Source organism: Diplotaxodon limnothrissa, linkage group LG20 (assembly GCF_057381915.1).
Source record: "Diplotaxodon limnothrissa isolate DT_005_m linkage group LG20, D_limnothrissa_male_GT1.1, whole genome shotgun sequence".
NCBI lineage: Eukaryota > Metazoa > Chordata > Actinopteri > Cichliformes > Cichlidae > Diplotaxodon > Diplotaxodon limnothrissa.
Genome location: NC_140615.1, coordinates 28,649,072 through 28,666,929, shown reverse-complemented (window position 1 = coordinate 28,666,929; position 17,858 = coordinate 28,649,072). Strand labels below are relative to the sequence as shown.

At 41.7% G+C, this 17,858-nt stretch overlaps 1 protein-coding gene across 2 annotated transcripts; it reads left to right on the top strand.

Annotated features, from left to right (window-relative positions):
- The first annotated feature begins 5,996 nt into the window (after positions 1–5,996).
- Positions 5,997–17,430, top strand: tp53inp2b (tumor protein p53 inducible nuclear protein 2b). 2 transcript variants are annotated; one of them, XM_085344697.1, is made up of 4 exons: positions 5,997–6,258; positions 12,048–12,386; positions 13,511–13,667; positions 13,762–17,430. In XM_085344697.1, exons 2-4 carry the CDS (start codon positions 12,263–12,265, stop codon positions 14,024–14,026), a joined length of 546 nt encoding a protein of 181 aa, XP_085200823.1. In that variant the 5' UTR covers positions 5,997–6,258; positions 12,048–12,262; the 3' UTR covers positions 14,027–17,430. The 2 variants fall into 2 exon arrangements, with proteins under 2 accessions (XP_085200823.1, XP_085200822.1); XM_085344696.1 differs by having other exon boundaries at positions 13,094–13,667.
- Positions 17,431–17,858: the final 428 nt, after the last annotated feature.

Below are 17,858 nucleotides of genomic sequence, written 5' to 3'. Positions count from 1 at the left end.
ATAATTTCAGATCACAGCTTTAGCCTTTGACCCTTGCAGTATTTCTCTGGGTACAAGTACATTACTGTAAGTTACCTTTTTGAATGGATGAAGAAAAGTCCCGAGGTACTCCAGCTCAAAGGGTTTTTTTTTTTTTTTAGTAGTGGTTTTGTAAACACAGGAACTCAACTGACGTCAGGATGGATGAATGGGAAATGTATCTGCTTTTTTGTATCCTTGTTTTGTGCTATTTTTAGCCTGCACATCTGAGCAATCTGCTCCTCATTTTCCATGCTATCTGTAAAGCAGATAAACTGATGGTGGTGATGAGGGCTAAAACTATACTGAAAGACACAGGCACAAAGCCTGATTATAATAATTCTGAAATGAAGTGAGTTTGACACGAGTGGCTGAAAAGCAGGTCCTTCTCACCATCCTAGGTACCCTAATCCTTCAGAGAATTTAAAATAGCTCCCCTCATTAAGTTTCATAATATTCTCCAGGGGAGCACGAGCGAGGGGCTGTCGGCCCCCTCTGGAGAGCACAGTCTGTCCTCACTCATTCTGTGTTTATCTGCACACCCTTGCCAAGGACACCACTTACAGGCCCTGTTTGCTCTGCCCATGTAGGGACAGACCCGACCCATGGGATGCACGCATGGCCTGAGGGTTGAAGGAGGGCTGAAGGAAGGAGAAGAGAAAGGGTGAGAGCCTTTGTCTACACAGGGCTCTCCCAGGATGAGGAGGGATGGGCACCCACTGATGCTGTTATTGTGTAAATTGTGTAAATTTGGACTGGTGACAGAACGCCACCATGCTGAGTCTGTGCTGAGTAATAAGGAAAGGCTGACAACCGTTATGTGGTGAGGGTTATCTGGGGACTGTAGAGTGCTGCATGTACAGACAGGCTGTATGCAATATGAGATCCAAAAAGGAATTCTTTATCTAAGGCCACAGACCTCCAGACGTTACACTGGACAGTGTCAAAGAGGAAGACCCCAACTTTGGAGTTTCAAGTGTTTCATACAGTTAGTGTGGATTAGTTATAGTGTGGATTTTTAAAAGAATGGTTTGATATTTATGTTTTGACAATGTTCTTGTAGTCTTAACACTTGCAAAGTTAGATGACCTGTGCATGAGCTTTGGTGGTAGAGCTACCATATCCAAGTAAAACAGAGCTGATCAGTAAGTCTAGCTCTTACCAGATTTCAAAAAATATACTTAAAAGCCTTAAAAATAAATACATTTATTAGCAAGTCTTCTCTTCACAATCAAATTGTGGTTTTGCATCTGGGTGTCATTACTACCCTCCACTGGCTGCATTGCAAACCTCATTGAGGCAGGATTATGCAACCTTTTTCTCCCCCATATGATCAAACTGATGTAGACAAAGTATTCATAACGCCACATATTCAACAACTCATGAAAACAGGGCTACAAGCTACTATGAAATTCACTTACTTGCGACAGCTCTTCGACTGCATAGGACACGGATGAATCACACTAAACATTACAGTCACCTGCCTCGAGCTTCTTTGGCACGATGATACCACTTATAGATTTTTGTGGGTTTTCTTTTGTTTTTCTGGATAGAGATGTGCAGCCAGTTTTGTACCTCTGCCTGTGTTTGTTTTACCTAAAGGTGTTCGAGGAAGTAGGAAGTAATGAATTGTTTCAACATATAACGCCATTAACACCTTTTTTATACAAATATCAGAAGAAACTCGCAGATTATCCAACTAGTCCTTTAAGTTCTCCACCCCTTGTAATGTGTGTCATTTACTTTACTTCTGGTACTGTTAAGTTGTCTGACCTCCTATCTCCTGGGGCTGCTGTCTTATCATCAGCTGACAGCCAGCAGAAGCAGAAAGGCCCGAAAGAAGAGAGGGGCACCAAAAATAAAGCCTTCATAACAGGGTGAAGAAGAGGTGAATAAGGTAATGCTGGGAGTCGACTCAAAACAAAGTGACATACTTTTGAAAGTATGTCAGATCAGTCGATTTGATTTATGAGCCAAAATACAAAAAGATTTTATGCAAACCACGAAGAAAATAAATTCTCTGAAGATCAAACTGAAAATGTTGTTTAGAAGTAAAACACAAATTGTCATGGTCTGGAGTCTGCGACTCCGTGTTTATGTTTAGTTTATTAGTATTCTGTGGTTTTGGTTGCCTTGGGTGTTTGTACTCCTCTGTTTCATGGTTCATGTTCCTATGTTCTGTGTCCCCCAGTCTGTGTTACGTTGGTGGGTTATGTCATTGCGTGTATGTGTTTCCTGTTTTATTGTGAAGGTCTGCGTCTTATGTGAGTGTTTTCAGTTTGCCTCCCTAGTCTCGTCACGTTAATCACTCCCAGCTGTGTTCCCCACCTGTGTGTAATCTCCCTGTGTTCTCTGAGTGTATTTAAGTTGTGTCTTCTGTCATGGTAGTTGCTGGTTCGTCTGTGTTGTTTCCCCTCGGTCTCCCTGCATCTCTCCATGTGTATTTCCCCGGATCTCCCTGCATCTTCGTTTCTGGTTTGTGTTGTTAGTTTACCCAGTTTAGGTTTCCGGTTTCATGTTTTCCCACCATTGCTGTTTGTACCCACCCTTGTAAATAAATACCCACCTGCACCAGAGCTGCCATCTTTTGGGTCCTTTCTTCAACTCCACACGGCTTGCCCCGGCAAACCGTGACACAAATTTCTGTTAACACTAAGTCCTAATCGTCTCTCCTGCTCCCAGCAAGTCCCATCAGTATTTGTTTTGTTCCAGTCAGGAACTCACTTTATTGTCTGATTCAAGCTTCAACAGGCAACAAGCTGGACTTCCGAGTGAGCTGAATCATTGCTGCGCCTCGGTGTTTCACCACAGTGTTATCCTTCTCTTGCTGGGAACCTGGGTTAGCTGTGTTGGCCAGGAAAAGAACAGGTTTGCTGTGAAATAGGAACATGACCATGAACGTGAACCCAAACAGGGAGGGGGAATAAGGGAGCTAGAGAGGGAAATACTGCCCTGACCTTTCGCCTATATTTTTTCCAGCTGGTAGTGGAAACTGTGGGAATCCACGAATGCAGGAAAAAGCTCTATAGCCTTAGGCAGAAAATGGAAAACTGTGAGCAAGCTGGTGTGGCTGTGCTGCTATTCATTGCAGCATATTGCTAACACCTTAAAAAGCATCTGAAGCACGTCATAGCGACTGACAAAGTGTTTTACAAGGACGTACACAGGAGCGAGCCAGTGACATGTACTGATTAGTTTGAGAACACAGACATTACACAAACACAAGCACAGATAGCTCTTCCTGAATGTTTGTGTTCACTGTGTTACTGGGGTTGAGATATCATCATCACTGCAGGGTGAATGAGTCTGTGTCTTCAAGAGTTGCCAAGCACCTGGTAACCATATAGGCCGATACCTTATCAACCTGACGTTAGAAAGCTCGTGCTCGTACATTGTCTGTGACCAGGCAGCAATTACATACCAAATGTCTAAAGCAGAAAAAACTAGCTCTCAAAGAATGTGTGTGAAACATGAGAGGTGTGGCACATTTGTTTGTTTGCATTTGAGACATCCAGTCAAAGATGCTTCAAAATATAAGACAGCATTTCCAGCTAAATCAACTATGGAGAAATTTCAAGATCATGCTCTTGTCATTGTGTAAAAGCTTCTTAACTTAAAAACATAAGCATAGGCCTTTAATAACACGTTTATTATAATCTATTCTTAAGAAATACACCAACAGATTTACAATTAAAAACTCTCACACTCAGCTGCCGGTATGCCTGTTCGCCAGCTTTTTAGTGCAAATATCTAGTCAGCGATCACATAGCAGCAGCTCAGTGCATATCTACATTTTGGTCTAGAAGAGCTCCTGAAGTTCAAACTAAGCATCAGAAATTGAAAGCAAGTGTCAGTGTCAGCTATCTCTGGAGTTTTACAGAGAATGGCCCAAAAAAGGGAAAATATCCAGTGAGCAGCAGTTCTCTGGGTGAAAATACCTTATTGATGTTAGAGGTCAGAGGAGAATGGCGAGACTGCTTTGAGCTAGTAACTCAAATAATAACCACATATTTATCTAAGGTAAGCAGAAAAGCAGCTGCACAAAACAGCAAACCTTGAATCAGATATAGCAGCAGACTGCGTGGCCTCACCTACGTTGGCTGGTCTGAGTCTCGATTTCTGCTGTGGAAAATCAGACACTAGTCTGTTGGATTTGTTGTAAACAACATGAAAGCTTGAATCTGTCCTGTTTTTTATCAACGGTTTGGGCTGCTGCTGGTAGTTTAATTGTGTGGGGATATTTTCTTGGCACACTTTGGTTCCCTTAGCACCAGTGAAGCCTTGTTTAAATGCCATAGCCTACCTGACTATTCTTGCTAACCAGGCCTAACACTTTATGACTACAGCATACCCATCATTTTGTTAACACACCATGTCACAAAGCTCAGATGAACTCAAAGTAGTCTTTTGAACATGGCAATGAGTTTGATGTATTCAGGTGGTCTGCACAGTCGCAGAACCTCAATCAAATAGACGACCTTTGGGATGTGGTGGAACCGAAGATTGATCTTAGATGTACAGCTGACAAATCTGCAGCATGGTATCATTTTAATATGGACTGTGTGGAACCTTTAGCACCTTGTTGGATCAGTGCCATGAACTATTAAAGCAGCTCTGGGGGCAAAAGGAGCTCCAATCCAGTACTAGCAAGTTGCATCTGATAAGGTGTGAATACATACAGTTATCCACTTATTTAAAGAGGACCAGCTGCTACTGAATAATTCCCAAATTTATTGCATCCATGTTATAAAATTTAAATAAGTCATTATGTGTTTGGCTGAGTTTCAGCTAGAAGAACAGAGGTATGTTTCACCCTAAATGGTGACTGCGAAGCATGCAGGTACACACCCATGGAGACATAAACATGCGTGTTGCGAACAAGAACCATTTCTATTAATCATTATACAATATGTATTTTATAAAAAACACAACACCTAAAGAAACACACATGTATAAAACACACACAGTAATGGCAACAGTCACAATGTGCTAACACAAAGAGCAGTGGATAATCTCATTGCTTTACAAACTGCTGGGTACAAAAGTGACCACAAGGGGTATTTCAAACATCTAAAAATCCCATTGGTTACACAAAAGCTGCATTCAAAATAGCAAATATGATTGGCCGATATAGGCTGAAAAGCAAAAGTCGTCCCCACCAGTGGAATGAAAAAAAAAAAAAAGGTGAAGGGGAAGAGAATGAGGTTTATTTACTATTGAAATGTAAAGTAAAACCACCAGCATCACCTGACAAGAAAAAATTAACATGATGTAAACTGCGGCTATTAAATGATTTGAATATTTGAGGTTTTAGTAAATAAGTCACCCTCAGGGAAAAACATGCAAATGAGATTGCTGTTGTCAGTGTTGTCCAGCATCCAGCATATGAGTAGAAGTAAAAACTACACCGGAAATGATACTGTTTCATATTTTAAATATCTTGTTTATAGGATTTCACCTCATATCACATTTGGGCCCCTAATATGTTAAAAATTAACTGCAAAGGCCTCACTAAAACTGGATCACACAAAGTTATTGCAAACATGTTGTGTCTGTGGTTCAAATTCCATTCAGATGGTGACATAACCGGTTTGTTGCATCAGATTCCTCTTTCTCATTCTCTTGATAGTTTAAATACTTTCATTTCTACATCCTACTTTTTCCTAGTCCTATATTAAAGACGTGTGAAAACAGACCCAGAGTCAGTTTACCTCCCCCCAGCCAAGCTTTCAAAAACCACGGATGCTGTTCGTGGAAGCTGATTAGAGTTCAGATTCCCAGTGAAGTCACCCTTTCCATCTGGGTGCAGGTTTACGGCTCATCTTGCCCAGCCCCCACCCTGTCACCAAGTAGACCGGCTTGCATCGGGTGTAATATTCTGATTGGCCGCTTTCTTTGGCGTGGGCGGGGTGATAGGCGTGGCTCTGAGTGATCTCACAATCAGCTGTTTTGTACGCTCTACATTCTGATCCGAGGATCAGCTGGAGGCAGCAATAAACAGGAAAATCTGCAGCGTAAAAACTAGAGGAAAGGAGGGGAAAGCTGCAGATGTTATGATCTGAAAACGTCCGTGTAAACATTTTTACACGAAGCCCTTCTTCTAAGAAGAAAGCCTTTTATTTTTATATAATGGTGTTCTAACTACCTCACATAAAGGCTATCTAAAGCTATGCTTTAAGAGTTGTCGTTTCTACTGTGTGTGAGATCTCGTTTACAACTTGAATAACACTGCAAGGGCAGGTAAGCTATTTCATTTTCTGTATTTTTTTATCTCTATTTCTTTTTCCAGATTAAACGCTCGGTGTGTTTTGTGTCTAACTGTGCTTATAAAGAGGCATCAGACTAACCTACATCTTTGCAATTGAACCTGCTGCTTTCCTTTTAAGGTTATTCATAAAAAAATACCCATTACATATCAGCTGTCGTGAATCATAGAGATTCTTATTATTGAATTGCATCCCTTTGTCTTGGCCTGCCTTTGAGTGTGTGTTTTTTCTTATACTATGAAATGACCTGTTAATAGGACATGAATAGATGGGGAAGCAGTATGTTATAGGCCCAAATAAACAGCCTTAGTTGGGTCGATTCGACGTCCTGCATCTGCAGAAATGACACCAGCCTGCATATAGATTAATCCTATAGGACGCCAGCAGTCGTTGTTTTGCAAACTGCACCAAATGCTGGTGTGGAGTCGATGGCGGATGTTGATGTATTTGTTGCAGGTCGACCTTTTTAGGTTTTGATTTCCACTAAAAATACACCAGGCCTAACCTGAGCTGCTCTGTCAAATAACCGACTCGCTGTGTATTCAGGAGCCTCTTTTCTCCTGTCTTTCGTGCAGTGTTGCTGAGCCACAACTGTCATTGCTTTGACCCCTCAGCTGTAGCCAGAGCTTATACGGATAATTCATGTTTAACCTGGATACCCTGCGCAGAAAGTCGCGTCTTCTCTGGGCTCGTCGATGCTCTGGCATCGAGGTCGATGTTTTATTTTACATGAAGAGCCTATTCTTTGTGTTGGAAACGTAAACACCGCTGCATATTTTTTTCATAAGCGTTTCAAGTCCAGACGACAGCCGTCGACAACAGCAGCCGCTCTCACACGGATGGTTTTTCGGTACCGTGTTGCAAAATGCAGATCAAACACGAAAACCATGTCGACTGCAAACACGCGATCAGAAAATCTTGATATTTTTCCCCTGTTTGTTATTCTGACCGATTTTCTTTTTTCCTCCGGTCGCAAAATAGGCTGGAGCCTCTCCGTCAGTGTCAGTGGCGTGACGTCAGACGCAGCTTGTTTTTACTTCTCGGGAGCCCCGCCCACTCCTCTTATGAAATAAATAAAATAAAAAACCTCAATCAATAGAGCTGCCTATACATCCGGAACATATTAAATATATACTGTTGTGTTACTGCCACATTTTAACAAATCCACAAAACTTCTTGTTCAACATGTAAGAAGGCTTTCTTCTGCATTATTCATGCCAATAAATAAATAAATAAATATATAAATATATATATATATATATATATATATATATATATATATATATATATATATATAAAAACACCCAGCACGCCCCTGCGGGCGGTTTATCCTTCAAGCTCGGGTCCTCTACCAGAGGCCTGGGAGCTTGAGGGTCCTGCGCAGTATCTTAGCTGTTCCCAGGACTGCGCTCTTCTGGACAGAGATCTCCGATGTTGTTCCTGGGATCTGCTGGAGCCACTCGCCTAGCTTGGGAGTCACCGCACCTAGTGCTCCGATTACCACGGGGACCACCGTTACCTTCACCCTCCACATCCTCTCGAGCTCTTCTCTGAGCCCTTGGTATTTCTCCAGCTTCTCGTGTTCCTTCTTCCTGATATTGCTGTCATTCGGAACCGCTACATCGATCACTACGGCCGTCTTCTTCTGTTTGTCTACCACCACTATGTCCGGTTGGTTAGCCACCACCATTTTGTCCGTCTGTATCTGGAAGTCCCACAGGATCTTAGCTCGGTCATTCTCCACCACCCTTGGGGGCATCTCCCATTTTGACCTCGGGACTTCCAGGTTATACTCGGCACAGATGTTCCTGTACACTATGCCGGCCACTTGGTTATGGCGTTCCATGTATGCCTTGCCTGCTAGCATCTTGCACCCTGCTGTTATGTGCTGGATTGTCTCTGGGGCATCTTTACACAGCCTGCACCTGGGGTCTTGCCTGGTGTGATAGACCCCAGCCTCTATGGATCTTGTACTCAGAGCTTGTTCTTGTGCTGCCATGATTAGTGCCTCTGTGCTGTCTTTCAGTCCAGCTTTGTCCAGCCACTGGTAGGATTTCTGGATATCAGCCACCTCCTCTATCTGCCGGTGGTACATACCGTGCAGGGGCCTGTCCTTCCATGATGGTTCCTCGTCTCCCTCCTCTTTCTTGGGTTTCTGCTGCCTGAGGTATTCACTGAGCACTCGGTCAGTTGGGGCCATCTTCCCAATGTATTCTTGGATGTTCCTTGTCTCATCCTGGACTGTGGTGCTGACACTCACCAGTCCCCGGCCCCCTTCCTTCCGCTTAGCGTACAGCCTCAGGGTGCTGGACTTGGGGTGAAACCCTCCATGCATGGTCAGGAGCTTTCTTGTCTTTATGTCAGTGGCTTCTATCTCCTCCTTTGGCCAGCCTATTACCCCAGCAGGGTACCTGATCACGGGCAGGGCGTATGTGTTGATGGCCCGGATCTTGTTCTTACCATTCAGCTGACTCCTCAGGACTTGCCTGACCCTCTGCAGGTACTTGGTGGTTGCAGCCTTTCTAGCGGCCTCTTCATGGTTCCCATTTGCCTGCGGGATCCCCAGGTACTTGTAACTGTCCTCTATGTCTGCAATGTTGCCTTCTGGTAGTTCAATCCCCTCAGTTCTGACTACCTTCCCTCATATATATATATATATATATATATATATATATATATATATATATATATATATATATATATATATATATATATATATTGTTCCTTTTGACCTGTAAGGTCTCCTTATTATCTAACAGCATCAGTGATCATATAAACTATAAATGGGCTACAGTTACCCTAGAGGGCCAAATGTCACCTGCTGTCCCTGGCCAGATAAGGTATCCTAAAATAGAAAAAACAAAATGTGTTATGAAAATATTATTTACCTCACAAGAAATATTCAATCAGCTCTATTTCCTACTGTACTGTACATATGCTCAGCTACAAGCAGTGATAATAAAGAAAAAGAAAGGGAAAATGTAATGAGTGAGAGTCACTTTTATTGCTTTTAACTTTCAGATAACGCATATCTTTCTGCTTTTTTACAAAACAGTCAGCATCATGAATCTTTGTCATTGTGTTAATGGGTGGATTTGACAAGGTTTCCACAAAACATACATCATCTGGTCATTAGCTATCATTGTTTCTTTGGGCCCTTTTGGCAGTGTCAGTACCTATAAGGCCAATCAGTAGCTCTCAGTTGGCAAGCTAACAAAATGGTCAGGGAAGTGCTTCTTACGAGTCCATGTTGGGTGTTTATTGTGCGGATCTCCTCTCCACCTTATGCAAAGCAGCACTGAGGCCTGAAAAACATTGTTTATCAGAATTTACTTGTCATAGTCCCATGACTTAATGCTTTATTAGTCAAGGAATGCATTAATCTTTGTGCTGAGGTATGCACTGCACCGCATCAGCTGAAAGACAGTTCCTCAAAAACATTTCATAGTCATTGTTTAGTGACTGAATGTTTTTTTTCTCACAAGATCTAAAAAACAGGTCATGCAACCCAGATCTTTTTTTAATTAAGAGATAAGAGATAAGAAAGATAAGTCTTTATTGTCATTGCACAGTCATACCTAGTACAATAGTACAACAACATTGGAAACTGTCCTGCATCGGCACTATGCACAACAAAACACAACACAAATAAGACAACACAACACAAGACAATAACTTAACTGAATAAATTTAAAAGAGAATGAGTGTATGACAGTAACTTAATTATATATATAACAAGTTAAATAGCTTTCATCATTTAAAGAAAAGGCTTATAAGGTTTAGCTTTTTTTCTTTTTGCACCAGTTACTGCTTCACTTGATTTATCTCATATCTTATCGTATCACTTCAAGCACCTGACATCAGCAATCCCACAAGCATGCTCTGTATGACTGCAATTAGGATGTGTCTTCCCTTTTTTGCTCCGTTATCATGGTGATTCTCCAAATAAGGACAGAAACCCATCATGCATCCATGCATATCTGCTCCCATGACTCTTTGCTCTATAAATCCTTGTCTTTCACCTTATCTTTACTAACCTTCTCATTTATTTAGTGAGAAAGTTCAGCTTCATACACTTTACATTATAGTCAATGAGATTTCTGGGGCAAATGAGACTGTGGTTGAATGTGATGATTACTTAAATAGGTTATGGCCTGATATCGAACCTCTCCTTTAGTAAATAAACACTAACCTTGAATTCACAAACAAAAATAACTGTGTCAGACAGTTGCAGAGCGTATTGAACTCTGTGATCTCTTGGGTCTCTTTGCCCTATATACTCAGTTTAAATAAAACTCAACCTTCGAACATGCAGAGCGTTGTCACATAAGCTAAACTTCAGGTTAACATTACACCAGTGTGTTCACGTGTAGTTCACATCCTCGTCCTTTGGCCTCAGCACCTGCTGTCACAATGTTTCTGGTTTTCTTTGCATCTTTCACATGTGTGCACACACATTACTTGGTTTTGTAAGAGTGTGGCTCTTTGTAAATATACCTTTTTTAGTTTTGCCTACCTTTTTCTAGAGGTGGATACCAACACTGGACAGATACTTTGTTTCACTATGTTGCCTTCTTAATTGTGTTAAATAATGAATTATTTCAAAATTAATAATTTCTAAATACACGAAAAGCCGAAAGGTGTGTTTTGTTTTATTAGCTAATAATTAATCACAACCACAATAAATTACAATGAAAAGTCTTCATTCAAATTTGCACAGAAATGCAAATGAATGTTGATTCAACTCACAAACCATGACACACTGCTCTCCCCTACATAAGCTGCCTTTATAGGTTAAAAGTATCAGTATTGATACTGGTATCAGTAATACTGGCCCTATATTTACTTGGTATTAGATGAATACCAAAATCTTCTTCTTCTTCTTCTTCTTCTGTGCTCTGCCCATCTGTCTAGAAACTGAGAGTTGATTGGTTTTCTTGACCTAATAGGGGAGGGCAGTGTAGTTATTACACACTGGCTTGCTGATTAACTCATTAACTCCTGTTTCTTATGTAACTTCGCAGTACCTTCACAGTCCACTAGGGGGGCCCGACCCACATTTTGGAAATCACTGCACGAGATTGCTTGTAGTAACAAACCTGTAATTATTATTCGATCGTTCTCAGCTCCAAAAAATATTTCAGCATCTTTCAAGTATTTGTCCTTTTGTTTAGTTTCATCTACTATTACTGCAGTAACTGTTAAAAAAAAACGCATTCATTAACACATTTACCTGGACAGGCAGGCAAAATTAGCAACTATCTTGGAAATATGAGGAGATGTTTAGCTGCTAAGGCCAAATATTCCCTCAGGGGTGCATGGCAACCAAAAACACAGCAGCCAGAAGTAAGATGCCAAATGAATGACAGGCACAGTGTTGATGTGCAGCCCCCAAGTGGTCAAAACATTTTTTTTTTTCAGTTTTCTGTGACCTTTCAGAAGTGTTAAGATATAAAGTGTTTAAAGTGAGTGGTGTTGAAGTTTGTTTGTTTTTTCAAAAAAGCCCTGTTGTTTTATAAACTCATTATAAGATTCCCACCTCTTCTAATTAACACGTTAATGTTCAAAATAATAATAGTAATTTTTTTAAAAAGAGCAACACTTTTAATGCCACTAAGGTTTGAGTTCACGCTAAAAACAATGACTGCATTGCATTTTTAAATAATCCTGACCTCTTTTGTTTCTTACTCTCTTTATCTAATGTATGTTTCATCTTTTCATTGCAACTAATTATCCCCTTTTTCCTCTCTCCCTCTCCCTCAGGCCTTTGCTCCAAACCAAGTGAAACCTTATATTTGCACTACAGAAGCCTGTCCACACCTGTTTGTCAAAACAAGGTCCAGCAAGAGGCTTCAAGTTGGGGAAAAAAATAATCAAAGAACAGCGTAAAATAGCAACCGACAAGAAATTCAAAAAGGCAGCTACAGCTTTTTCTTTGTGCACCACAACAAAAGCACCAGAGTCGTCAACACTTGACAATGTTTCAGCGTCTTAGCAACCTGCTGTTTGGGGAGGTGGAAGAGGTGGTAGCTGAGCTGAAGGGACCCAACCCATGTGTGACTGAGGCCGACGAGGAGGGATGGATGATTGTCAATCTGCCTGGTGAGTCAGAGAGAGCATTGTGCTGGGCTTGTGTTGAAGGGATGGTTATTTTAAAAGCTACATCAAAAGTGAGGAAATAGTCAAATTATGCTTTGTGTGCTGCTGTGCATGTTTATGATACTGACTAATATATGAAGTGTAGTGATAACAACAGTGGGATGATGAGATGGGGTGAAGTATTATGATAAGGGCGTGGCTCAGCTACACTGCCGCTCATCCATATGGCTGCCATGCCAAAGGTTGTGTTGTCCGTCAAATGGCGGAAACACATAGCTACCTGTGAACATGCATCTCCTTCCACTTTGTTTATGATCTTGATCATGACAAAGACTATTTTAAAGTATGAGAATGTGCTTTAATGCCTGCTCAGAAGAAGCCAAGCAAACAACATAACATAAAAGTACCTCTCAGCAGAGTCAAGGCAGAAATTATGTCAATGACATAATCACAGCTTTAGAGGGTCAACACAACTAATGATGTGACTCTTTTATGTTTCCTTACCCCTCCTCCCCCCTCTTCCTTTCCTCCAATTTTTTTAAATACCCTTACATTCCTCACACTGGTATGTGTGTGCGTGCGTATGTGATCCCTTCTTTGACCTGCATGGCTTTTTGAAAAATCTGCCACATTTGCATAACTTGTGCAACATCTTCCCCCACCCTGACCCCCCTCTCATCTGAACCATCTCATCGCTGCCATGTGCTCAGAAGAGTCTGACTGCATGATGCAGGTTGATGATGAGTCAGGAATCCCACTGATCGCACAATCATTCCCAGAGAATAACTTGTCAAATCGTCAAGACGCACGTACAAGGACTGAATGCCCGGCCCCTGTCCCCCACCCCCCTCACAAGCGTCGTAGGACACATAAAGGCCGGCCACAAGGTGCAGTAGCATTAGTAGACCCTGTGTCCTGTCCCAGCCCCAGCCCATCAGACATGGGTGCTACTACACCCGTAACCCTGCCAAGACGGGTCAGACTGTCCACGCCCTCCTCCACGCCGTCAATGTCCCCAGGCTCTGGGAGTGAGTGTGGGGGCAGTGGGTGTAGCAGTAGGGCAGGCTCAGAGAGAGGCTGCATGGATGAGAGCTGGTTTGTCACCCCTCCCCCCTGTTTCACTGCAGAGGGAGCCACTGCAGAGGCCAGCCCGATGGAAGACTTGCTCATAGAGCACCCCAGCATGTCTGTGTACGTCTCCCCGAGCAACCTGTCCATGGTGTCCAACAGCAACCTGTCTGCAGTGGCAGAGGAAAGCATGGTTAGCCTGGGGGGCAGCGTGAGGTGAGAGCGATTGGCTAAAAATATACCTGCCCTTTATCCACTTTTTTCCCCAGCATCAGCATAACTATGTTATCTTTTCTCTCTTTTCCATCAGAGCGGCTGAACCAGCTTCGGTCCCCGCCACTCATGGCACTATGCCCACCAGGGTGAGCCGTGGAGCAGCTGCCCAGGCCGGTGCTCTGGCCAAGGTCACCCAAGTGGCCAGGGTCCAGCGTAGCAAAGCCCGAGTGGAACGCCGCCATCTGGGGCGCAACCGCATCCAACGCCAAAACCGCACCAGGGAGCAGATCCCTCGCCACACAGCCCACAGCAGAAACACCTTCCTTCACCAGCCCAGCAAGCGTAACTTCTGCCACTAAACTCCCCAGCGCACATGGGGCATTGTTTACTCTGAGGGCATTAGTAGTCACACATGAATAAACGCAGTCAACCACAGCATTTTTAATTTCCGTTGCACTTAAGATAACAGTAGTGTTTTGTTGTTTAGACATAATCTGACTTCACCTGGTAGCTCAATTCCCATTCTGGTGTTATGAAACCGAACCCTCTGAGTAGATATTGTTGACCTTTTTACTATTTATTGTCCGACGCAGTATCCAAACCACAAAAAAAGTCTTTAAAATCTTAAAAGAAGCTATTCGTAGTAATAATAATGCTTGAAAAGCACGAAAAACTTGATTTCTATAAAGTTTCTGTCCAATCTTGCCTCCCCAAGTTCATTCCTCCGCAGTGCATTTTATTTTAGAGAGATTAATTCAGCTAATACACCTCCGTTAAATGTATTTAATTATTTTGGAGACAATAAATTCAAATTGAAGTTTATTTTTCTCTGGCTGGAATAACAGTTTTCTGACTTTTCCAGTGGAAACAATGCAAGACAGATTTTGTCTTTATAACACCAAAAACAAGTCATCATGTCTTCAAAGCTTTATGTTAAAGAGATAAAAGAATTCAATCAAAATATGATTTTTTTTTAATAGTTCAGAAGAGGTGGAAGGATATACCGTGTGTGACGAGGGGGAGAGGAAATTCACTAGACATTTGTTTCTCTCCAATTTGGTGCGCTAATGAGCAAAGTACACGACAAAGCCCAGGAAACATGAAGCAACCGATTTCATCAGAGGAAACCAAATGTTGTGAGATTTTCTCTCTTCTTACTTTGTGAAGGATAACAGCAAGTTGATGATGGCGAGAGCAAAACAGATTAAAGAGTAAAGCAAAAAGACATGATGAATTGGAACATAACTGAATGAAGACTGAGGTGGTTTAACGAGAAAGGTTCACAGGAAAGTGTAACGTAACCCTCTGAGCAGCCTGAGTCCTTAAAATGTAACATCACATTTTATTGGAGAGCTTTTAGAGTACAGCTGCTGCTTTTGCATATTCAAATAGTTGTCGTTGGCACTTCTATAGTCATTAAAGGTGAGGATTATAAATGCAGTGGAAATATCCAAGGCTAGCCTTTGGGTTACAGGGTATGGCAGGTCATAGTAAGTGCAGAGCGGTATCGGTGGTAACTCATTATTTTGTTTTGTCATGTGTTTTTCTGCTTACTTTGTCTCGTAAACAGTAATTTTATTGGACTGTTTCTGTTTGCATGATTCCAACCGGAGAGAAAATCTAAACTGTTCCCTGCCAGATAAACAGAAAGTAGACATTTGGGCTTTTTAAAGTCAACACATTATAATCGTTTCTCCCCCCGCAGATCATAAAACAGCACGATTATCATTATTTGTGTCCTCTGTAAACTAAAGCAATGTGCCCAGCACACACATCAGTCATTCTTTTACACAGTGTGTGCTGTGATCTTATGTTATCCATGTGAACACCAACACAGAGAGCATTTTTACGTCTGTCCCTTTTATGGATAAAAGCACTGTCTTCACGGGACTTTTTTTTTTTTTTTTTTTTTTTTTAAAGCCTAACACAAGCATCTTCACCCCAGATTCAACACTTTCAACAAATATCATCTTCCTCATGGACGCGCAGCGCATTGCTGATATCTCCTTCATGGTTCTCATATTTCATATTAGCACATGCAGCTCTAACAGTGTCCACTTAAAAATCTAGCTTACTGATATGTATTCAACAACAATAGTAAACAATGGTGCTGAAGTGTATACTGATGTTTGTAAATTATTTGAGAAATGGATGTACGTTTGCACTGTCATACATTTTGTGAGTCAAAAAGTTTTAGCGGTGTGCCGTGTGCTTGTTTTGTTTTGTTTTTTCCTTTTGTGATCATTTTTTTTTCTTCTTTTCATTTTGACCCGGACTGTGTGCGAGGTGCCCCGATCCGTTGAATCCTACGAAAAAGACACAAATATCTGTCATCTTTTTCTTCTTGTAAATATTACAGAACAATTTATAATGCTTTGCTAGATGTCATAGCCTCTCAGAACTCGTGTCCAACGGGACTGATGAGAATCCAGTCTCTGCCGCATCTCTGTGCTCGCTTTTTAAACCAGGAGGGCCACAAGTGGTGTCATTGCTCCATTTTCAGTGTCACCTTGTTGAGATGCACCATTTAAAAAAGAAAAAAAAGATATAGGCTCAGAGTTGACGTGCCATAGGCAAACACTGCCCTCCAGAGGGCCCACTCGACACAGCACCAGCTGCTGTGTAAATGCTGTTGAGGGTCCAGTCTTATGACCGTACTGAAGTGTTAAAAGGACAGACTGAGATACATCGAGAAAATAGATGTCCTGTGTGGTTCTTGAGTCACATGCTAAACCTTTTTTTCTGTCAATAATCCTACAAATTACTTAATTTTATTAAATTACAAATGTTTCTGCTTTAAGGGTGGCTATAATGTATCCTGTCAGTCTCTCAAGTGCAGCGGGTGTATCTGAGGTGATGAGCCTGCACACATACACATCAAGATATCTCTGTTTAGGCTTTCACACTCTCTCCAAGGGGCTTTTACTATTCTCACTGTGCCTCAGAGGAAGCATCTTGTTTGAGGGGAAAACAGTAAAAACAGGTTAATGATGAGAGATCACAGGTGGATTATGGGTGCATGCCAAATCGCCGCAGATACCTCTGATGCTGCAAATTTCATTTACTTTTATTTTCTGTCCTTTATCAGCAATGAAATGTAAAAAGGAAACATGTTTAGGTATGTTGTGTGTGATTATTGCAATGTGTGGTTTTAGGAGGCAAGGTCATTCAAAACTTGCAGGGGAGGGAGTGGGCACCCACTGTGTTGAGCCTATAGCAGATGTGGGATGTGGATAGTGACAAAATGAGGCAGTAGACATATAGTTTATATATTTAAAAAAAAAAAGAAATGTACTATAAAAATACAATAGAACATGCTTGTATTTTCCCATATAGTTATTAGAAGAGTTGTTCGACAATATAATCTTTTAAATGAAAGCGTTGAATGTCTGGGGAGTTTCACATGTTTTACGTCGTGCCCTAATATGACGGCAGCTTCAAAACACTTGGGGTTTCCCCCCCATGTTACATCTCAGTTAGTACACCCTCCCTCCCCTCCATGAAAATGAAAGATATAGACATATAAAATTTGATGTATCTGATATCTATGGTGATTGTGCCTTTCACTATTTCTGCATGGTTTTTGTGATGTACTGATTTTTTTTTTTTCCACACCCAAAGCGGACAGTTGTCCACTGACAGGCAAGACCTATGCAAAAATCAACGGATGGGTTGTCCAACATCCATTCAGAAAACACAGGTACCCGCCAAAAAGACCCCCCACGACAATAACAACAATAAATGCTCAGGTTAACACCTGAATCTCGTGTCATTATTTTCATGTGGGACCGCAAAAAGAGGTGTTGGAATGCAGTCTTATATAGGAAAGCTTAAAAAGGCCGTAGTACTTATTATTATAACACTCAGTGTTATTATTTTATAGCCTAACATTTAGAATAATGCATAAGCACCTGGTTGAAAGCGCAATAATTGTGAATATTAAACTATATATGGTAAATGGCCTGCATTTGTATAGCGCTTTTACTCAGTCCCTAAGGACCCCCAAAGCGCTTTACACTACATTCAGTCATTCACCCATTCACACACACATTCACACACTGGCAATGGCAAGCTACATTGTAGCAGCTGCCCTGGGGCGCACTGACACACTGACAGAGGCGAGGCTGCCGGACACTGGCCCTCTGACCACCACCAGTAGGCAAACATGGGGTTAATATCTTGCCCAATGCC